Genomic DNA, 22,286 nt, shown 5'->3' with positions numbered 1-22,286 from the left:
ACCCCATTGGTGGAGCTAGAGCCCCCATGACCCAATCAGGCCCCGCCTCCAGACATTAGTGCCGCAGGGACCAAGCCTTCTCCCTGGAGTTTGGGGGCATTTCGGATTCGGATCAAGGGAGCACGGTGCTGTTTGAGCCACGGGGCAGTCCTTTGATTTTACTTTGTTCTTCAGGTAGGGTCTCGCGCTTTTACCCCAGGCTGTCACTGGAGCACGACCCTCCTACCTCTTCCCCCCGACGAGCTGGGATTACAGGTGTGTACCATCATCCCTGGTCTAGCCTTATACTTTTGATCTTCCTGCCACCACCTCCAGCATGCCCAGATGATAAGTCTGCGTCTCCATCCTTGAGGTTTTATAATCAGAATTTAATTGTGAGGAAGCACCAGACATAGCTGGCCCCAAGGCGCCTTCTAGAAGACAAAGTGAAGGGCTGGCCCTGTTCGAAGGTGACGAAAGGCCAAGCCCAGGTGCTGGTCCAAAGGAAAGGAGACAAGTGAGTCAGCCAGGGGAGCGACGGGCCACAAAAGATAGAAGTTAGAACAATGAGACCTGTTGGGATGACTGGCAAGGAGTGTTGGAGGAAGCCAGGGTTGGGATACATTGTAAACATGTGTGGAAATGTAACAATGACATCCGCCCCATGCAACTCATGTCAGCTAATAAAACAGAATGCCAATTAAAGAGGAAGAGCAGCTGAAGAACCAAGCCAAGTGAGGGTAGATTGTACCCTGGGCTGGAAAAAAAAAAAAAAAAAAAACCCAGACAAAAACAATTAGAGAAATTCAAATAAAGTTTGTAGACCAAGGCAAGCAATGGTCTTCCCTGCTTTTAATCTGTTGCACCATGAAAGAGCTAACCTTTGTTTTATTATTGCTGCTGCTGTTATATATATATTTTTTGACAGTGCTTGCTCATGGCTGGTGCTCTACCACTTGAGCCATGACTCCAGCCCAACTTTTTGTTGGTTAGTTGCAGATGGAGTCTCACAGATTTTTCTGCCCAGGCAAGGCTTGCTTGAACCACAATCCTTCCGGTCTCAGCCTCTTGAGTCGCTAGGATTACAGGTGTGAGCCACTGATACTCAGCCAATTTTGAGGTCATGTCTGCCAAGTCTTGGTAAGAGAAACTTAAGGACCAGTAGAGACATGGAGGAGGGGGCAGAGAGCAAAAAGGTTTGGGCTCAGTGATGGGCAAAGGACACAGTGACCCCCACCAGGTGGCTGGAGCCCCGGGGAATCAAAGCCATGTGCAATCCTCCTAACTCCACCTCCTGCAAGGCAGGGATTACAGGCGTGAACTACCATCCCTGGCTGAGGAGCCTGCCCTTGTCTGCTGCACCCAGGGCTGGGCTGTGTTGTCTGGCTCAAGCATTTTCCCTCCTGCTGGGCACTGGTCCTGGGGCTACTGGAAGACTGGGATCTGTGTTGAGCTGGGCTCTGCGTGGTGGAATAACGACCTTCATTCATGTTGTCACATGGGACAACAGCTCCAGAATCTTCCTGGTTGAGGTCCATTGACCAGCCCCTCCAGGGGCCGCAGCAGCTTCGGGTCTGGACTATACAGCTTTGATTTCTGTCCAAGGCTTGAGCCACAGCTCCATGTCTGGCTTTTTGCTGCTTCCCTGGAGATACAGAGCCTCACAGACTTTCCTGCCCTGGGCTGGCTTCGAACCGTGATCCTCCAGTCTCGGCCTCCTGAGATCTGGGATGACAGGCGTGAGCTCCCACACTCCCATGGGGGTGGAGGTGGCGTGGTCCCCTGGCCTGTGCCTCTGCTGGCCCTGGAGCCCCCTCCTTGGTTCTGGGGCCGGGCTCTGTGTCTCCTCTCTGCTGCCCCAGACAGCAGCCTGCCCGAAAATAGCTTCTCCATCAACAAAGCTGCTGGCGCTGGGCAGTGTAAACAGCAGCTGTGGACTGGGGGGGAGGGGAGGGGTACCGCCATGCTGCCATCCGGCTGGGGGGGCGGTCAATGAGGGGCTGGACTTCCCCACATACACACCATGGAGGGGTCTGGGAGGCTCTGGGGTGCCCCTGGATGGAGGCTTTGGGGACCCAGCCTCCAGCACCCAGCCAGGCACCGGCCTGGCTCTGAGGGGCTATGGCAGCAGCCCCCAGGCTTCCTTCCCCTTCCCTTGTGGCCTATCCTGAGTTCTAGAGCATTCTCTTCCATCTCTATTTGAGTCAGGCTCCAAAGCCCTTGGCTGTGAGGTTGGGGTGTGGGTTGGGATTGAGGGCAGAGAACAAGCCAGAGGCTGGCGTTCTTGAAGCCTGGAGAATGGATTATTTGGTGTTTTCGTTTGTTGTTGTTTGAGACAAATGTCTCCCTCCATAGTCCAGGCTGGCCTCAACTTAGAGATCCTCACACCTTAGCCTCAGAGCAAGCGCCGGGATTACAGGTGTGCGCTGCCACGCCTGGCTGGCGCGCCTTTCTTAGTGTACAGCCCTGGGTTATCCCAGGACTGCAGACTTGTTTTGGGTGACAGGTGGGTGCCTGTAGGAACAGTGTGTCCAGAAACCATGGATCATGCTGGAACCATGCTGGTCACTCTGTATTTGTGGTGCCTCTGCTCTGACCAGTGAGCCCCATTTACAGAACGAGGGGGCAGGGGTGCATCCCCAGGAACAGCGATACAACTCAGGCCACGCAGCAGCCTGGCAAGCTCTTCATCAGAGCAACTGAGCACCCAGCTAGCTGCCTTCCTCTACCTCCCTCTTCCCTCCTCCCTCCTCCCTCCTCCCTCCTCCCTCCTCCTCGTCCTCCTCCTTGGACTCTGTGTGAGTGTGTGTGTGTGTGTGTGTGTGTGTGTGTGCATAGGCTAGTCATGGGGCTTGACCTCGGCCTGGGCGCTGTCTCTGAGCTTCTTTTGTTCAAGGCTGGCACTCTACCACTTGAGCCACAGCGCCACTTCTGGCTTTTTTGGTAGTTAATTGGAGGTAAGAGTCTCACAGACTTTCTTCTCCCTGCTGGTTTGGAACCACGACCTCGTATCACAGCCTCCAGAGTAGCTGGGATGACAGGTAGGAGCCACGGCGCCTGGTTCACCTGCGATGTCTAGGGTCTCTGCGGACCACACAGGACGCAGCATGGCCTTCAGGCCTCTCCCCGGAGACGGCGGGTCACCACAGCTGTTCCCCCAGCCTCCTGTCCCCCCCCCATCTCCCCACTGTCCTTGGCCTGGCCCCTGCCTGCCTGCTTTCCTGCCAGGGTTTGGCCACCACCCACAGGAATTGGGGTGCAGCCACCCACAGGGCATCCAGGCTGGGCCGCACGGGCACCTGGGCACCCACCCCGGGGACCGGGGCCTGGCAGAGACTCACACTGCACAAAGCCACCCGCCGCCTCCACCTCTCTGGGGCCGGGCTCTCTGCGCCCTCATCTAATCCCTCCCACCGGCAATTGCTCCTTCTGGCATGGGGCGTCGCACCCCAGATGCTCCTTTGGCAGAGCCAGATCACCCGAAGGATCCCCGGACCCCATCCCTACCCCCTCCCCGCCTCCCAGGCGGGGCTCCGAGGGGCCGCCTTTACCTCTGTCCCATCTGTTTCTCCAACACGCAAACACGTGTCGAATGCCGGCGGCTTGGTGCTTTCCCTGGCAGCTGCTGAGACAGGGAGGATGGGGGGGCAAGAAGCAGGGAGGGGCCAGGTCTCTGCACCCCAGAATCTGCCATCTATCAGGAACGGGACAGAAGGCTCAAGAGCCTCTCGGATGGCACGACTGCTTCTAGAAAAATCTCAGCAGGCCCAGAAGCGACTTTCTCCAAGCCCCCCTCAGGCTTTTGGGTGCTAATCCTGGGGCTCGAACTCAGGGCTCACGCTCTTCCTTAGCTTTCTTTGCTCACATAGGGTGCTCTACCCCTTGCACCACAGTTTCGCTTTCAGCTTTTTGCTGCTTAAAGCCTCACGGACTTTCCTGCCTGCGCTGGCATTGAGCCTCACATTCGCAGCCCTCAGCCTCCCGCGTGGCTGGCAAGGGTCACGGGCGTGGGCCGCAGGCCAGGCCTGGCCTTCACCCACGCGCACGTGCCTTGCCAATGGAACCACGGCCCCAGCCCTTTGCACTGCAGATGTTTTTCAGACAGCGTCTCTCCGTTATGCCTGAGTCTACCTTTGAACTGTGATCCTCCTATTTCTGCCTATAGAATGGCTGGGATTGGAGGTGTGAGTCACCTCACTGGGCTGTACCTTGCGTTTATCTGTGAGGTGCAGCCCTCTGAAGTCTTACCACCTGGGGAAGCAGGTTTGCTGCTATGATTTAGGCAGGAGAGGCCCCCAGGAGCCCCCCCCGGTCCCCCTAACCACTAGGAGGTGGGGCAAGGGACCCCAGTTCCCCTGGACTCTGGTCCCACTGGTCCTGGGGACCTGGCTGCCTGCCTATCTTTGAACCCCTCACCCCAGCTCTGGACAAGTCCAGGGACTCCGCATACCTCTGGGGTTTTGTGTGTTTGTTGTGCTGGGGATCGAACCCACGGTTTCACGAGACAAGTGCACTGCCCGCCCTCCGGCTGCGTCCCCCTCTTCCCCCCAAGTGAGTTCCAGGCCTAGTCACAGACCCAGGCCCAGCGACTCCTCAGGCTTTGGCACCCAGCCCCGGCCCCCGGCACTGCCTTCCATTGCCAGGAGAGCAAAGAAAGCCAAAATGGCCCAGGGCGAGCTGGGCGCCAGGCGGGAGTCATGCTGGGAGTCATGGCGGGAGCAGGGCGCGGGGACAGGTGCACACAGGCCGGGGCGCCAGACCCGCACCCGGCCCCTTCCAGAGTCGCAGCCTGGGAGAGGAGGGAAGGATGTGGGGTGCACTCAGATCTGGAGGTTCCCGTCTGGAGAACGGGGAAGATGGGCTGAGGCTGCTGGAGAGACAGCCTGACGTCCTGGAGGACTTCCCGGTGGAGGCGGCGTGCGCGCCCCACGGTGCCTGTCCCTGGGGAAAACGGGGGTCATCCACGAGGCCCCCAGTAGAATAACTGGGGTATGCCTGGCTTGGAGGCTGGCTCTCTGTGGCCTCAATTTCCCATACCCGAGGCTGTGAGAAGTCAGGGGGCTCTAGACCCCAGGGTCCCCCTGGACGCAGAGCCGCCCCTGTCCCCGCTGTGCAGGGGGTGTGACTCTGGCCTCGGCTCTGCGGGCTGGGGTCTGCTCGCACCCCACACACGGCCGACCTCACCAGGCCAGGGCTGGGCGCAGACGAGCCCCATCCGGGGCGACCATCCCATCTCTGGGGAGAGCCCTCGTCCACAAAGTCACTGAACCCCGACTTGCACCGCGGCCCAGCTGCTGACCCCTCCCCATACCACCTCATCCCTGTCTTCTGCTTCGGGCTTTGGTTGGTTGGTCTCGTTGTTTGAGACAGGATTTTGCGTTGTAGTCCAGGCTGGCCTCGAACTCACCATCCTCCTGCCTCAGCCTCCCACGTGCTGGGATTACAGGTGTGCTCCACCACGCTCTGCTCTTCCTGGAGATGTTTTTTTTTTTTTTTTTTTTTTTAACTGAGTACAGTATCCAGGAGATCTTTCTATTTGGTGTCCAGAGACCTCTTTCTGCCTTTCCCCCACCCCATCTCCATCATCCCTCCTGGCCTGGGGCTTGAACTCAGGGCCTGGGCACTGTCCCTGAGCTGCTTTTGCTCAAGGCTAGCACTCGACCACTTGAGCCATAGTGCCACTTCTGGCTTTTTTTTTTGGGGGGGTCATTGGAGATGCGAGTCTGACAGACTCTCCTGCTCAAGCTGGCTTTGAACCGCCATCCTCAGACCTCAGCCTCCTGAGTGGCTGGAATTACAGGTGTGAGTACCAGTGCCCGCTCTGTCTCGTCTCTTTATAGGGAGACTGGCTCTGTGCTTATGATAAAGTTGGAAACAATTTGGCTTTTGGCTTTGCCATGCTGTTTGTAGTACCATTCTTATTGTTAGTATCATTAGCTGAATTGCTCACATTTTCTTGCTTTGGGGGTTTTGTGTGTTTGTTTTGTGACTCTGGTAACAGCTTAATCTATGCCCTGTACTCTCTGAGCCTCTTCCCCAGCCTTTTGTTTTGCTTTACTTTACTGCCCCAGCTGATCCTCCCATCAACACCTCCCAAGAGCTGGGACTATAAGCATGCACCTCAATGCCCGGCTTGTTTGTTGAGATGGAGGAATATCACACTAACCTACCTCCTGAGTAGCTGGGATTTCAGGCAGGCACCTCCATACCCAGCCCTGGGTCTTCAGCGCTGCCTGCCTCTCTCCACCTCGCAGTCACAGCGGAACTGACTCGTGGGTGTTCTTCAGGCTGTTGATGTTGGCATCTGAATCGCAGATGCGGCTGGGACCTTCCCCGGTGCTCTGGTGTGGAGCAGCTCCAGCTGTTTTGGTTTCCAGATGGCTTCTCGGCCGTGCCAAGGCTTTTGTTAGAGAACTTGTCCTGCCCTCGCCGACGCCAGGGCGCCTCACACGCGTCCTGGGATTTCCGCTCCGTGTCCATCCTGGGAACTGGCCGAGTGGCTGCCTCCTCCTCCAGGAAGCCGTCCTGGGTATCTCCTTACCTCCATCCCTGGGCAAGAGCACATTCAGCTCACAGGGCCACAGGGGAACCTCCTGGTGACTGGACTGCCCAGCCCGGAGTCAGACAGCAGGCAGCCCATTCCCAGGCTAAGAGCAGCTCCCCTCCTGCCCCCCACTGCATGCCTGGCTGAAATGTCAATCACCAGGCCACCCCCCCACACCCCAGGGGCCCAAGCATCTTGCCACGCCTGCCCACCCCAGTCCTGCACTGCACAGGCAGCAAGTGGCAAGACCCTGCCCAGGGCCATGGCTCACGCCTGTAATCCCAGCCACTCAGGAGGCTGAGAGCTGAGGATCACGGTTCAAAGTCAGCCCAGGCTGAAAACTCCAGTTAACAACCAGAAAACAGAAGTGGTGCTGTGGCTCAAGTGGTAGAGCGCTAGCCTTGAGCAAAAGAAGCTCAGGGACAGTGTCTGGGCCCTGAGTTCAGGCCCAATGAGAGATGAGGAATGGGGGGGGGCAGGATGGAGCCTTGCCTACCCAGTGGGGGAGGGGGGTCCTACCCCAGTGGTTTGTCTATAAAAGGCTCCGTGGTTGGTTGGTGTTTGGTGGGTTTCGGTGGAGGTCCTGGCGCGGAGCTCGGGGCCTCTCACTTGCGAGGAAGGATCTCAACCACTTAAACCACACCCTCAGCCCCTTTGCTTTTAGCTTGTGTTTCTGGTAGGGCCTCAGGCTTTTACCCTGACTAGCCTCCGATGGGGATCCTCCTACCACCGCCACCTCCTGAGTAGCTGGGATTATAGGCATGCACTAGCATGCACAGCGAGGGGATAATTTCACATATGTGTTAACCGGCTGGCGGCTGCCTTTCCCCGGCAGGGCCCTGCGGGAGGCCCGCACAGAGATCCGTGTACGCAGCAGGACAGCGGGAGAGGGGAGGGGCAGGAGGGCACGGAAGCCTCCCGTCTCAGAAACAAGATGGGGTCTGGTTAGAATCCCAGATCCCAGTCTTCTATAGCTCAGGGGGTGGCTGAACTCTCTGTACCCCATTTTCTTTTTACTCTTTTTTTTTTTTAATGGTCGGTCGTGGGGCTTGAACTGTGGGCCTGGGCGCTGTCCCTCAGCTCTTCAGCTCAAGGCGAGCGCTCTACCACTTGAGCTACAGCGCCACTTCCGGTTTTCTGGTGGTTTATTGGAGATAAGAGTCTCACAGACTTTCCTGTCCAGGCTGGCTTTGAACCATGATCCTCAGATCTCAGCCTCCTGAGTGGCTAGACTTACAGGCGTGAGCCACCAGTGCCCAGCTGTCCCCTATTTTCTCATCGCTGAAGTGAGATGATCCAACCTGCAAAATAAATAAACACCAAGGAAGAGCTGGACATGGCAGCTGACAGGACGGCTTCATAAATCAGAATCTCTCAGCAGACACTGACTCGGACACCGGGCAGCCTCGTGTGTAATTCCTCAGGACCGCGTAAGCAAAGAGGAAAACTTTCATTTGCTTTGCTGCAGCACTGGGGATTTGAACTCTCGGCCTCATGCTTCCCGGGCAGTCGTGTTAGCACTTGAGCCATGCTCCAGCCCTTTGGCTTCAGGTCTTATTTTGGATAGGGTCTTGAGCTTTTGCTCCAAACCATCCTCAGACTACAATCCCCCTCCTTCTACCTCCCAAATTGCTGGGATTGTGGATGTGAGCTGCTACACTCGGCACTCCAAGAGGGGAGCTGGTGAGTGACCCCATCTGGGGGGCCCAGCAGCGTGTGAGTGTGTGTGTGTGTGTGTGTGTGCATCTGTTGTAACTCAAGGCTGTTGTCCAACCTCTCTCCCTCCGGCTCATTGTGTTTCTTTCCTGACACTGGGGACTGGCCCTGCTTGGTGTTTGTTTAGTCCCTGCTCTGGTTTGCTATGTGACACTGTTCCAGTCACTTGGCTCCTCTGGGCTCTGGAAGAATCATCTGCCCCGAGGTCCTTCCAGAGGCTTCTTTGTGAACCTGGGGGACATAGTCATGCTCTCTGAGGCCCACATGTGGAGGGGGGAGGGGGGGAGCTGCAGGTGTCTGAGCCACATGTTTCCCAGCCCCCCTTTGACTGGCACCTCCCGGGGCAAGTGTAGTTGGGGGGGGGATCCTGAGCCCCTGGAATCTGGATGGGGGGCTCGAGCTGGGGGGTGGGGGGTGTCTAGGGAATGGAGTGGAGGGGGTGTGGGGGTGAGGGGTGGGGGAGGAGGGGGCTGCTGATCCTCATTCGCATGGTGCCACCTAGTGGCAGGTGTCGGGAGCAGCGCTGGGCTGGGCCTCCTGCCGGGCTTCAGCATGGGGGGACCCAGGACCGGAGCGGGGATGTGGGAGGGGGACTGGGGGGGATGTGGGAGGGGGGACGTGGGAGGGGAGGTGTGGGAGGTTTGTGGGGGGCTGTGGGATCAGGGACAGGGGACGGGGGACTGGGGGGGACATGGGAGGGGGCGCTGCCCCCCTGGCCAGAGGCAACACCTAAGGAGCCAACTGACTTCCAAGAGGGAGAAGAGGTGGAGGCTGGAGGGAGGAGGACTCAGCCCGGGCCTTGACCTTGACCTTGACCTTGCTCTTGCTCTCTGGGTGAGCTGCCTGAGCCTTGGGGGAGTCCCTCCACTGCCAGGAAGCAGAGTCGGATGGAGGGGTGGGGGTGGGCCAGGGCTCAGCAGGGGCTGGGAGGGTGTGGACTGGAGCTCCCAGGGCCAGGGCAGCGTGGAGATGCACGCGTGTGCCACGCATGCCGGAGCAGTGCACACCGGAGCAGCCACGTTCCCCAGGCCTGGCAGTGCAACGTGGCTGCCCTGCTCCTGCCATCATTTCAACATCCCTCCCAATGGCCAAGGGGCAGAGAGAGAGGAAGAAGTCATCCCTTGTCCCTCTCCCAGGTTTTTGAACAATAGGCATAAAGCACACGTGAACTAAGCGTCTTCACTCAGCGCTCAGCACCAGGGCGCTGTATTTGTATCGGGGTGCAACCCAGCAATGAAGAAGCAGGGCGCAGAGAGGTTAGGCATCCAAGATCAGAGTGGCCAAGGTCACACGGGGTCAAGGTCACGTGGGGTCAGGATCACACAGCGGGTGCGTGACAGGCTCCTGACTCTTGGGCCTCAGGTGACCCCGTGCCGCCCAGACGCGGGGTCCTCGCTGCCGGGGCCACCAGGAAACGATCAGGGGCTGGGGCTTCACCCAGCTCTGCTCCCCTAAATCATTGCAGGGAACATGCCACGGGAGCCACTAGCTCTCTACCCTGCCAAGCCCCCGTGGATTGGAGGGATCCACGGCCCGCCCACCCCGGCCCGCCCCCCACAGCCGGCCCGCCCACCCCGGCCAGCCCCCCACAGCCGGCCCGCCCACTTGCCGGTCCACCCACTGCTGCCACCGCCTCCTGGTCTTTAATTTGTCACAGCAGCGTGGACAGGACGTGGCCTGTATTTAATTAATCTGATGAAAATAGCTCAGCATCAAAGGTGAACAGGGCGCTGGCGCGTGCACGCACCCCCCAGAGGTGTGGCGAGAGGCCGGCGGCCAGCTGAGTTGACCCTGTAGACACAGAGCGGTGGCCGGGCTCTGCCTGCGAGGCTGGGCACAAGCACTGGGCCGGAGGCTAAGGAAGAGGCCTGAGGCTGAGGCCTGGTGTGGAGGCTGAGGCCCGGTCTGGAGTCGGAGGCCCGGGCAGGGCCCAGGGCAGTGTAACTTCCTCAGGAGGAAGGGCTGGGAACCTTCTGGACTCCAGAGGCCTCCACACACCCCATCCCTCCTCCGGAAGCTTTTGGTGTCCATCAAGACAATGTCCAGCCAGACGCAGTGTCCACATGCCTCGCTACTCAGTACGCTGAGATCTGAGGGTTGTGGTTCAAAGCCAGCCTGGTTCAAGTGATAGCGCACCAACCTTGAACATGAAGACTCAGGGGTGGAGCCCGGACCCCAAGTTCAAAGCCCAGCCCCCCCATCCCACGATCCATTTGTAAGTCACAGAGGCCCCAAATCCTGTCAACAAGATGGAGGCTTTGCCCCCAGCCAGCGGCTCTGGGGCTGGAGGTCCCCCCCCCCCCCCCCGGCCCTCTTCACTGTCATTCGGCTTGGCTTCCGTCTTCAGAGTCTTGTGACCTCAACACCGCTGCGAGACCCAGAAATCACAGCGTCTAGTTTGTTTTCTGAACAGAGCCAGGGTGGGGTGAGGACGGCCGTGTGTGTGTGTGTGTGTGTGTGTGTGTGTGTGTGTGTGTGTGTGTGTGTGTGTGTGTGTGTGTGTGTGTGTGTGTGTGTGTGTGTGTGTGTGTGTGCGCGCGCGCATGCGTGTGCTGTGGGTGCTGTCTGAGGTCTCGTGGGACAGGGTCGCAACAGTGTCACAGCCTGGGAGCCAGCATCTTCCACCCCAGCCACACAGAATGAGGGGTGAGCGGGGACCCCAGGCTGCGGCCGGCAGAGCCCCCCAAAACCAGCAGAACCCCGACTTAGAGCCCATCATCAACCCTCCTCCTCCTCCCACCCTGAAGAAATTCCCTTCCCATTCCTTTGCCTCTCTAATTACCAGCCACCATGAGGATGGAGATTTTTGCGGGCAATTAGGAAGTCCTCTGTCTGTTCCTGAAGCTCCTGCTGTCGCGCCCCACCCCCCCCCACCCCGTCTGGAGCCTTCCTCTAATTTGGAGCCACTTAGAAAAGACAAGCAAACTTTTAAAACCAGAAAGAATGCATCCCGGCTGCCTGCTGCCTGTTTTATAGCTGAGGCTGCCCCAGGCGCCGATTGGATTGCTTGCTAGCTTGCTTAGGAGGCAGCAGGATGTTCAAAGGGCCTGGGGCCACAGAGGATGGCTGTGGATTTCCTGGCAGAGGGGAGCCAGCTGCCTACCCTAGGCCTGCAGCTCCTCGAAGGATCCTGGGACAGATTTCAGGTCGTGCCTTGATGGTCCAGCTGGGCCCTGGGATTTCACATGAGCAGGGTCATGCCACGAACCTGCCCCATCCATCCCCATCTCCCCCCCCCCCAGCGCTCAGCCTGTCATACCCAAGGCCCAGGGGGTGGCACCCCGCTGTCCCCTCTGGGCCATGGAACTTTCTCTCAACCCCCCGTGAAAGTAGAGTCTGGGAACCCGAGTTCCTGATTCAGGTCTGGCTGCTCATTCTGCTACCAAAGATCTGTGAACCAGCTGGGCCCTGGTGCTCAAGCCTGTAAGCCCAGCTACTCAGGAGGCTGAGATCTGAGGATCACAGTTCAAAGCCAGCCAGGGCAGGAAACTCTGTGAGACTCTTACCTCCAAGGAACCACTAGAAAACCGGAAGTGGCACTGTGGCTCAAGTGGTAGCCTTGAGCTAAAGAGCTGAGGGACAGCGCCCAGGCCCAGAGTTCAAGCCCCGGTAATGATACACACATGCACACACACACACACACACACACACACACACACACACACACACACACACAATGACAAGAGAATTATTACATGGTAGCCACAGGAAGATGGCGGTGAAGACACAGCAGCCATCTTCTGGGGCTGAGTGTCTTCTAGACAGAACGGGGGGAGGGGGGGCGCTGTCATTGGCCATGGCTGGCAGGGTGCCCGCTCCGTCCTCGTGTGGTGTTGGGGTTCAGGACACATAAGCCCGCCGTCCTGGCACTCCATCCAGAGCCTCTGTGTCCCTCGGGCTCCGTCCAACTCTGCGGTGCCTCCTGTAATCCCTGCAGCCCAGGGCCAGCCGGAAGGCGGGGGGGGGGGGGGAGGGGGAGCCTCAGGACGCCCCCCCGCAGGCCCCCCACGGGCAGCGTGGCAGGCCCGGCCCCGCTCCCTGGTTGCTCAGGGTGGCCACAGGGGCTGGACGGGGCGATTTGTAGCTAGAGATGGCATGGGGCGGGGGTACAGGGACCCCGAGTGTTTGTGTGGATGGAACTTTCCAGAAGCCTCCTCTGGAACCATTAGAAAGAGCCCCCCCTGGGAGCAGTGGGGGAGGGAGGACCACCCTGTGCCTCAGTTTCCCCTCCTGGACACGTGGTGCCAATGGAGTGACTTTGGTGTGACTGCTCTCGTTCCGGGCTTGGGGTGGAGGCCGGGCTGGGGACAGCTAAGCCCTGGAGGCCCAGGCCCCGGCCTCCAGCCTGGCAGCCAGTCAGTACGGGGGCAGCAATGCCTGCCAGCCCGGCCAGGTGGCCCAGGGCCACCTTTGAAGCGGGGCCGGGCAGCACGGGGCACATGGCACACGGGCGGTGCCCAGGGCAGGTGCGTCAGCGGCCAGGGATCTCCGCCTTCCACCCTCCCGCGGCCACAGCATGCTCACCCCTTTTCATTTGCTGGTTTGTTGGTTTGTGGTTTGTTGGCTTGTTTGTTTGTTGCTAGTCCTGGGGCTTGAACTCAGGGCCTGGGCGCTGTCTCAGAGCTTCTTTTGCTCAAGGCTAGCACCCTACCACTAAGCCGCATTCCCAGCCCTGGTTTCAGTGCATAGCTCAGGATGGGCTTGGTGACATTCCTCCTACCGCAGCCTCCTGAGGGCTGGGATTACAGGCACGCCCTGCCGTGCCTGGCCTTACCTGGTAACATTGTGGGGGGCGGGTGGGACAGGGGACCCAGGCTGGCAACAATAATGATGGCATTCTGAAATTCTGGGCAACACATGTGATCCGTCCTCACGTCTTCCTGTCTGGGATGGGCTGGCAGCAGAGGGCAAAACTCCAGGAAAAATAGAAAGTCACACTGATATTCACAAACCATACCAGCTACTTGCTGCCATGTGTCATCACCTCTAGCCAAGTGTAGACACCCACGCCTGTAATCCCAGGCTGAGATCTGAGGGTCACAGTTCAAAGTCAGCCAGGGCAAGAAAGTCCACGAGACTCCAATTAGCCACCAGAAAACCTGAAGTGGTGCTATGGAAGGGTGCAAGGGTCCTGAGTTTGAGCCCTGGGACACACACACACACACACACACACACACACACACACACACACACACACACACACAAGGCCATCTAGGAGATCATGGGAAGCGGTGGGAGGGTGTATGCAAAATATATGCAAATCCCATGCTAATTGCACCAGGCTCCCCGTGGCTCCCAGCTGGCACTGGGACCTCTGACCTTGACTGTCCTCCAGCCCCTGCTGAGCCAGGCCCTGAGCTCCCGGAGATCTCTCGGCTTAGGTGATGGCCGGATCCACCCATGGGCTTTGGCCAAGGATCACAGAGCCCCCACGCCCTACCCCCATGCCTGTGCCAGGGACGCCCTAGGAGCACTATTTAAGGAGCCCCCTCGGGCCCCCTCCAGCCGAGACACAGCACGAGGACCAGAGCATGGTAGGCTGCTGGGGGGCAGCGCTGGGCCTGGGTCCCGGGCGCGGCCGCATGGAAGCCATGTCTTTTGGCTTTACAAATGGGGAAACTGAGACCCCCATGGAGGTAGACAGCAAGCAGCAAGGCTGGTGAGAGCCAGGCTTGGCGCTTCCCACTCCCTGGCTTGTGTCTTTGAAGGGGGGATCTCTATTCCTCATGACACGGATGGCAGCAAGGGCTGGTCGGACCCAAGTGGCACGGCTGTGCCCCAGGCCTCGGTGGCCGGTCTGGGCCGGCCCTGGCCAGCCCTGCACATCTCACAGTGGGGTGACCTGCGATGGGCAAAGCTGGGGTGGGGAACGGGGGGACCCTGGGGAGCAGGAGGATGGGGCTCAAGCAGAGGGCCAGTCTGGAGTGGCAAAATGTCTCCCAGACAGAAGCCACTTTCCCTTTTGAAATCACCAGTGTTTGAACTCAAGGCCTCAGGCTTTCTCAAGCCTGGTGCTCTTCCACTTGAACCTCGCCTCCAGTATGGTTTTTTTTTTGCTAGTTCATTGGAGATTTTTTTGGAGGGGGGTCCTGTCGTGGGGCCTGAACTCTGTGCCTGGGCGCTGTCCCTCAGCTCTTCAGCTCAAGGCTAGCGCTCTACCACTTGAGCCACAGCGCCACTTCCGGCTTTTTTGTTTTTGCTTATGTGGTGCTGAGGAATGGAACCCAGGGCCTCAGGCATGCAAGGCAAGCGCTCTACCACTGAGCCACCTTCCCAGCCCCTTCATTGCAGATTTCTTTTTTTTAAAAAAAAGGCCCATACTTTTCGGCCTGGGCTGCCTGTAGACTACAGTCCTCCAGATCTCAGCCTCCTGAGTAGCTAGGATTACAGGCGTGAGCTGCCGCAGCTGGCGGTCATGATTCTTTTTTTTTTTTTTTTTTTTTTTTTTTGTCGGTCGTGGGGCTTGAACTCTGGGCCTGGGCGCTGTCCCTCAGCTCTTCAGCTCAAGGCGAGCGCTCTACCACTTGAGCTACAGCGCCACTTCCGGTTTTCTGGTGGTTTATTGGAGATAGGAGTCTCACGGTTTCTCCTGCCCGGGCTGGCTTTGAACCGCGATCCTCAGATCTCAGCCTCCTGAGTAGCTAGGATTACAGGCGTGAGCCACCAGCGCCCGGCTGCGATCATGATTCTTTAACCAAGAAGAACTGTCTGTATACATAGCTGGGCGAGCTGTGTAGGGGACATCTTTATGATGTCTGAGGGGACCGCTTGTCACCGTCAGCGGCTTCACGGCCGACTGGCCAGGCCCCTTTAGAAGAAGCCAGGAAAGCGGGTGAGCCGTGGGCTGGATCCGCTGTTCCTGATGGAGCTCCGGCCACACGAGGCGGGCTGAGCCTTGGGGCCTGGCTCGCGGGCTGGAGGAGCCCTGTGCGGGAGTCCGGGGCAATGCCCAGTTTCCAGCTGTGGCTGGAGAAGGCGGTGAGGCTCCAGGAGGGCCTGACTGGGGGGGGTCCCCCGGGGAGCAGGGGTTCCACGGCCTCTCCCGTGTCCACAGGCGCCCAGAAGAGCCCGGAAGAGGGTGGATGGAGCCGCCGGCTCCAACGTCTTCTCCATGTTTGACCAGTCCCAGATCCAGGAGTTCAAGGAGGTGGGGTCCGCCCTGCTCCTGCATGGCCACTTGAGGAGTTGGGAGGGCTCACACCCCATGTGTCAGGGAAGTTGGGGGCCCTGGGCCCCGCGGGCCCCGGCTGTCCCCTCCCCATCGCCTCTGACGCCACACTCACTGTGTGGCCTCTGGCAAGCCCCTTCTCTCTCAGGGCCTCAGTTTCCCTGTGTGTAAACGGGGTGCTGGGACCAGAAGGAGGGGATGGATCTGGCCGTGCGCCTGTGCAGTGAGAGCCCACTGGGCTGGGCAGTGGGGAGTCAGGGGTCCCCGGGCCGGGATCACCCCCGCCACTGTCCCGCCAGGCCTTCACCATCATGGACCAGAACCGGGATGGCTTCATCGATAAGGAAGACCTGCGCGACACCTTTGCCGCCCTGGGTGGGTGACAGTGGGGACTTGGGGTGCAACGGGGGGGGCCTAGAGCTGGGCTGAGGCTGCCCTGGGTCAGGGGGTGGGCAAGGAGGGGCACCACCCCATGTCACGGGTTCCTGGGCCTGCCAGGCGCTGTCAGGGGCCGCAGCAAGCTTGTGCAAAGGCCCAGGGGTGCAAAGGTGTACTTATAGCCCCAGAGGGAGTCTGGGGGGCTGTAGGGAGCCCCAGGGGTGGCTGCCAGCTCCCCAGGTTCCCCCCCCCTCCTTTAGACCCTGACTTCCCGCAGGCCGCATCAACGTGAAGAACGAGGAGCTGGAGGTGATGGTGAAGGAGGCGCCCGGGCCCATCAACTTCACCGTGTTCCTCACCATGTTTGGGGAGAAGCTGAAAGGTGAGAGGTCACAGCCCTCCTGCCCGGGAGGCAGAGAGGAGGGGACCGTGTTCGGGGCCAGCCTGGACAGGAAAGGCCAGGAGACTTTTTGTGTTTTGGCCAGTCCTGGGCCTGAACTCTGGGCCTGGGCGTGGTCCCTGCACTCTTCAGCTCAAGGCGAGTGCTCTACCGCTGGAGCCACAGCGCCACTTCTGGTTTTCTAGTGAGATAAGAGTCTCACGGTCTCTCCTGCCCGGGCTGGCTTTGAACCACGATCCTCAGATCTCAGGCTCCTGAGTAGCTAGGATTACAGGCGTGAGCCACCAGTGCCTGGCTTTGGGGAGAACTTTTAGGGTTCAGGGAGGGGCGCCCCTCTGGCAGGTGGGGGTGAGGCCAAGGTGCCAGGTCCCTCAGTGGCCATGTTGGGGTGACCTGCACCCCCTCCCCAGCTGGCCACAGCTTTTCTCCTTTGGGCCCAGCCCGAGGCTGCGGGAGAAGCTGGGGCAGAGGCCTGTGGCCTGCCTTGTGCTGTCCCACTAACTGGGACTGGGAGGAGGACATGTTTGGGGGTGAGTCCCCACCAGTGCAGCAGCCGGCCATGGGGGCTGTTTTATGAGGCCCTGGGGGAGATGGGGGTGCGGCGTGCCCAGTTCTACTCACCCCCTCTGGCTACCCAAGCAGCCAGCTCGAGTCCCGTCAGGAGGCGCTGTGGGTGGACGGGAGGGGGGCGCATCCTCTCCACCTGCACCCCCTACTCCTCCCCTCCCCCGCCCCCCCTCAAATCTCCCACCCAGCTGTGAATGCCTGTCGTTCCGGCTTGGGCCATGGGCCACAGTTTGGGTCCTGCGTGAGCCTCAAGGCTGTGCTGCCAAGACCCCACTAACCATGGAACCCCCAGACCCGTCCCTTAAGCCTCCCGGGCCTAGGAAGAGTGAACAGGCTCTGTGTGTGGATGTTGTTACTTGCTTCCAGCTGTGATGGGGGGAGGGGGTCCTGGCCGTGGGTGGGCTTGGCCCTGGGTGGGGGGCTGGGGCGGTGGGGTCCTGAGCCCCCGCCCGCCTCCCCGGCACCTCATCGCAGGCACGGACCCCGAGGAGACCATCCTCCATGCCTTCAAGGTGTTCGACACGGAGGGCAAAGGCTTCGTCAAGGCTGACTTGTGAGCACCCTGCGGGTTGTGCGGTTGATGGGGTGCAGGGAGGAGGCTGGAGATGGGCTGGGGTGAGGCTGGCATGGGGGGCCCGCACCCCAGTTCCGGTGTGCATGGGGAGCGAAGGACACAGGCCAGAGACCATCCTGGAGCAGGTGAGGAGTGGGAGGGGCCGGCGGGGGTAGAGGAGGAGGTGGGGGGGACCCCCAGCAGATGCCAGCCCAGACCCCCACTTCTCTCCCCTACCGCAAGCCCAGTGTGCTTCAGGCATGGAGGCTTTTGGGGTGCTTCTCTTAGCTGAGTCCCCACCCAAGGGAGGGCAGAGAGAAGAGGGGAGGAGGTTCCCCCATCTCTGAGATTCCCCCCCATCTTTTCCAAGACTGTCAGGCTCAGGGGGCGCAGGCATGCTGCAAGGGGTCTCTGGCTGTCCCCCAGGGGTCTGCAGCCCCTTCCTGTGCCCTGGCGTCCTGGGGGAGTCCCGGGGGCACCCCGTGCAGGCCTCAGCGCTGTGTGGGCTGCTGCTGGCCCAGGCCGGGCACGGGGGGCCGTGGAGCCCTGGAAACACTGAGCGTCCGCAGCCACGGACACCATGGAAAATGTGCGTGGCGCCAGACACAGCCGGCCCCGCCCCCACGCGGCCCTGAGCTGCGTGCCCAGAGCGTCTTCTAGAATGCCAGCATCACCAGCTGGAGGTGGCTGGGCCCAGGACAGGATGGGAGCCCCCTGGGACCCCCCGAGATTGAGTACAAACAGGGTACCCCGACCCGAGGCCCCAAAGTCACACAGGGATCTCAGGGGGTGACAGGAGAGTTGTGGTTCGGCAAGCCTTGAGGGGGGCTGGAGGTGGTGGCCCCGGGTGAGAGGCCCCCCGATGCCCCCAGAATCCACACGGTGCGGGGGACCCCCAGAATCCACACGGTGCGGGGGACCCCCAGAATCCACACGGTGCGGGGGACCCCCAGAATCCACACGGTGCGGGGGACCCCCCAGAATCCACACGGTGCGGGGGACCCCCCTGAGTGTGGCCGTCTCCCCACGACAGCATCAAGGAGAAGCTCATGACACAGGCCGACCGCTTCAGCGAGGAGGAGGTGAGGCCAGTACTGGAGTCCAGCCAGGGTCCCCCCAGTCTTCCCCGGGTCCCCCAGCCCCCTTGACCCCTGACTCCCGCCTCTCTCACAGGCCAAGCAGATGTTTGCGGCGTTCCCGCCAGACGCCTACGGCAATCTGGATTACAGAAACCTGTGCTACGTCATCACGCATGGGGAAGAAAAGGACTAGGGGCCGGGGGCTCCCGGGCAGCTGGCCGGGACCCCAGACTGCAGAGCAGGGGGAAAAAATAGCCCATGCCGCCCTGGGGAGGGGGAGCAGGAGGACACCAGAATAAAGGTGGCGGGAGCTGAGTTTGCGTGATTCATGGCATAATTACAGACGCCAGGCATTCCTGCGGTGACTCGGGGTCCTTGGTGTCGCCCCAATGTGCCCGGCACATCTGAGCTCATCGCGAGCTCTAATGATCGCCAGCTGGGCCGCCGGGCATTGACCTCATTGCTGAGGGTTTTATTGAGCACCTAGTGTGTCCAGGAGCCTGAGCCAGGCCCACCAGGCTGAGGCCGGGGAGACGGCAGGGAGGGGCAGAGTTGTGGGGGGTTGGCGGGGGACAGGGCACTGGGGGACAGAGCCTGGGACAGTGAGGACAGGGGGAGGGCGGGTTCCGGGGGGTTGAAGGGAAGGCGGGGACTTGTGTGCTACCAGACCAAACGTGGGAGAGGGAAAAACGGGGCTTGGTCATAATGAAAACCTTGTGTCCATCAAAAGAAGCCATTAAGCGCATGGAGAGTCGGAGGCCGCTGAGGCGGGAGCTGGGACCCCGCCCGGCCCCGAGGCCAGAGGAGATGCGCAAGCAAAGGCCGCAGCCAGCCACTGCACGCAGGGCGCCCAGCCCACACCTGTCATCAGGAAGCTGAGGCCCTAGGATCAAAGTTCAAAGCCAGCCCAGGCAGGAAAGCCCCTGAGACTTTTTGTTTTTGTTTTATTTTGGGTCTGGTCATGGGGCCTGAACTCTGAGCCTAGGTGCTGCCCCTCAGCTCTTTAGCTCAAAGCTAGCGCTCTACCACTTGAGCCACAGCGCCACTTCTGGCTTTTTTGTTTATGCTTATGTGGTGCTGAGGAATCGAACCCAGGGCCTCATGCATGCAAGGCAAGCGCTCTATCACTGAGCCACCTTCCCAGCCCCAGATTTTTTTTGTGTGTGTTTTTTGAGGGGTCCGGTTGTGGGGTCTGAACTCTGGGCCTGGGCGCTGTCCCTGTGCTCTTCAGCTCAAAGCTAGTGCTCTACCGCTTGAGCCACAGCACCACTTCTGGTTTTCTAGTGGTTTATTGGAGATAAAAGTCTCATGGACTTTCCTGCTCAGGCTGGCTTTGAACCATGATCCTCAGAACTCAGCCTCCTGAGTAGCTAGGATTACAGGCATGAGCCACCGGCGCCCAGCTTCCCTGAGACTCTTACCTCCAATGAACTAGCAAAAAAAAAAAAAAGCTAGAGGTGTGGCTCAAGGTAGAGCGCCAGGCTCAAGTGGAAAAGCCAGGGGCATGTGCACACACACAGGAGATACCTGAACACAAATTGGCAGACAGGCACACAGACAGATGGACAGATGGACAGGCAGACTTCATGGCCTGGCACAAACACAAGCGGATCTGATGATCTGGAAACCAAACTCTGGGTGACTCAGTGCCTGCCCAGAACCAAGATCCTCCTTAAAGGCTGAGATTACCGCTGTGTGCCACTACACCCAGCTTGACCTTGGGTGGAGATAAGGTCTCACCGTAAGCCTTGTCTGGGACCTGTTGCTGGGTCCCTGGGGGCACTCGGCTCCTTGGGGGGGGGTGCAGAGTCTCGTGGAGAAGGGCTGTGTCCTGCCCTCCTGTGGCCCAGGCGTCTGGGTGCCGGGGGGAGCGGCCAGTGGGCGCAGGCAGGCGCTAATCTGAGGCTGAGCCTCAAAGATGGTGTCTGGCTCCCACCACACCTGCAAAATGCTGCACCCAGAGGCCGGTGGAAAGCAGGCCACGTGAGCCCTGGCTTACTGCGAGAGCTGTGGGATTGAGTGCATGTACACCTGTGTGTCTGTGTGTGTCTGTGTGCGTGTGCGAGCGTGCACGGCCACAGCACTACTTCCGGTTTTTTGTTAGTTAATTGAAGATCAAGAGTCTCCCGGACTTTCCTGCCCCGGGTGGATTTGAACCTCCATCCGCAGATCTCAGTCTCCTGAGTAGCTGGGATTACAGGCGTAAGCACTGGACTCCAGCTGAGGCGGGGTGATCTTTAGGCCGCTTACTGATCCGTCTGGGGCCCCAGGGTCTGCAGACCATGAGGGTGGACGCCCGGCCCTGGCTGCGGGTTGGCACCGGCTGGGCTGGGCGAGGCTAGGGTGCCATGCCGCATTTGCAACCCTGCAGCGCCATCTGCTGACCGACATGTGCATTGCCCGCCGCCCTGGTTTCCTATTATATTACATTTAAACATTTAAAAACAGCGGAAAACGTGTATTGCAGCCCCTGAGGGCCCTGGCCATGTGTCCACACTGCACCGCTGCAGCCCCACCCCTCCACTGTCCTCCGTGCCCCCCACGTCCCCCCCCACTGTCCTCCTCCCAGGAGGACCTGGGACGTCTACACACCCAGCCCCACCGCTCCCGTTCCTCACCGCGGCCTTTCCCAGGTCTACAAGAACTGGGGCGGCGCTCCTGTCCCCCCCCCAACCTCCCCTCCACCTGGGAGAGGGCCAAGCAGGCAGGAAAGCCCAGCTGAAGATCCTTCTACCTCCACCTCTGCGTGGCTGGGATTACAGGTGGAGGCCTCATCACCCAGCTTACTTGTTAGGATCGCTAACACGTTTTTGCTCGCGTTCTTGCCTGTGTCTGCCTTGGCCCTCAGCTCTGCTGCTCCCACCGGCTGAGTGGCTGGGGTGGCAGCTCAGGGTGCGTGCTGCCGGACCTGGGGGGGCAGGAAGGGGTCCGGCAGGGGCTGAGCAGGCTCGGGGTGCCATCCTGCCTTCATTTTCACAGGGAGCTCTGGGTCCAGAGGGCAGAGCGATGGCACAGGGCCGCAGCCCAGCCCAGCAGAGGTGGGCAGCCTGGGCCTTCTGCGCAGGATGCTGGAGGGCCGCCCCCTCGTCAGGGGAGAGGTGTGGCAGGTGCTAAACTGCTGCTTCTTGCAGGCTGTCCAGGCACTTGATTTGCGGCTCCTCGAGTCCAGGGCGGAGGTTTGGAATGCAGCTGCGGGCCCATGTCCCAATTCAACAACTCCGAGCCATGGGAACCGGGTTTTCTCAGCTGTCCACGCCTGGGGGGGTGGGTGGGCGCCTCCAGGGGCCCTGCTGGGCTCCTGCTGCAAATGTCCCCGGCCTGCCTGCTAGCGGAGGTGAGGGAGGAGGGAGGCGGGGCGTCCTTTGGCAGGCCTGGGCTCCACCTCTCCTGCCCCTCCTCAACCCACAAGGGCTTCTGCCCCCTGAACCCCAACCCAGACCTGACAGCAGAACCCAGCGACCGCCATTAAACACGGGGTGGTAGGGAGCAGGAGAGGACAGACAGGCAGAGGATGGATGCGCGGCAAGTGGAAGGTGGTGGGCAGGCGGGTGGAAGGAAATGTGGGTGATGGATGATGATTGAGCAGGCTAAACGATGCCGAGCGGATGCTCCATGAATGATGGACAGGCATGGTGGATAATTGTGGGATGACTGAGTGGGTGGGTGCAAGGAGGATGGACAGATGAATGGATGATGGATGGATGATAGGTGGATGGGTAGAGGGTGGAGGATGGAGGGAGGAGGACGGAGGGAGGAGGATTGAGGAGGACGGAGGGTGGAGGATGGAGGGTGGAGGGTGGAAGATGGAGGGTGGAGGGTGGAGGATGGCTGGGAGGAGGGTGTAGGATGGAGGACAGAGGGAGGAAGATGAAGGGAGGAGGGTGGAGGAGGGAGAGTGGAAG

The 22,286-nt window shown here is 60.1% G+C and overlaps 1 protein-coding gene across 1 annotated transcript; it reads left to right on the top strand.

Moving 5' to 3' along the window:
- Nucleotides 1-80: 80 nt before the first annotated feature.
- Nucleotides 81-18,624, top strand: Myl10 (myosin light chain 10). The gene is made up of 7 exons (XM_070033101.1): nucleotides 81-255; nucleotides 15,294-15,386; nucleotides 15,707-15,782; nucleotides 16,063-16,167; nucleotides 17,227-17,305; nucleotides 18,339-18,387; nucleotides 18,479-18,624. The coding sequence occupies exons 2-7, from the start codon at nucleotides 15,351-15,353 to the stop codon at nucleotides 18,575-18,577; spliced, it is 444 nt and encodes a 147-aa protein (XP_069889202.1). The 5' UTR covers nucleotides 81-255; nucleotides 15,294-15,350; the 3' UTR covers nucleotides 18,578-18,624.
- The last annotated feature ends 3,662 nt before the right edge of the window (nucleotides 18,625-22,286 follow it).

The sequence above is a fragment of the Dipodomys merriami genome, unplaced genomic scaffold (assembly GCF_024711535.1).
Source record: "Dipodomys merriami isolate MVZ:Mamm:240054 unplaced genomic scaffold, mDipMer1.0.p SCAF_22, whole genome shotgun sequence".
NCBI classification, from domain to species: Eukaryota; Metazoa; Chordata; class Mammalia; order Rodentia; family Heteromyidae; genus Dipodomys; species Dipodomys merriami.
Note: the sequence above shows the minus strand (reverse complement) of the source record. Positions and strands in the feature narration are given on the sequence as shown.

What these genes read in the sequence shown, in the direction of transcription:
- Myl10 (XM_070033101.1), top strand. Translation starts at nt 15,351, where the DNA reads ATGTTTGACCAGTCCCAGATCCAGGAGTTCAAGGAG. An exon ending in GGCTTCGTCAAGGCTGACTT is followed by an intron (nt 17,306 to 18,338) that starts GTGAGCACCCTG and finishes TCCCCACGACAG; the next exon opens with CATCAAGGAGAAGCTCATGA. An exon ending in ACCGCTTCAGCGAGGAGGAG is followed by an intron (nt 18,388 to 18,478) that starts GTGAGGCCAGTA and finishes CCTCTCTCACAG; the next exon opens with GCCAAGCAGATGTTTGCGGC.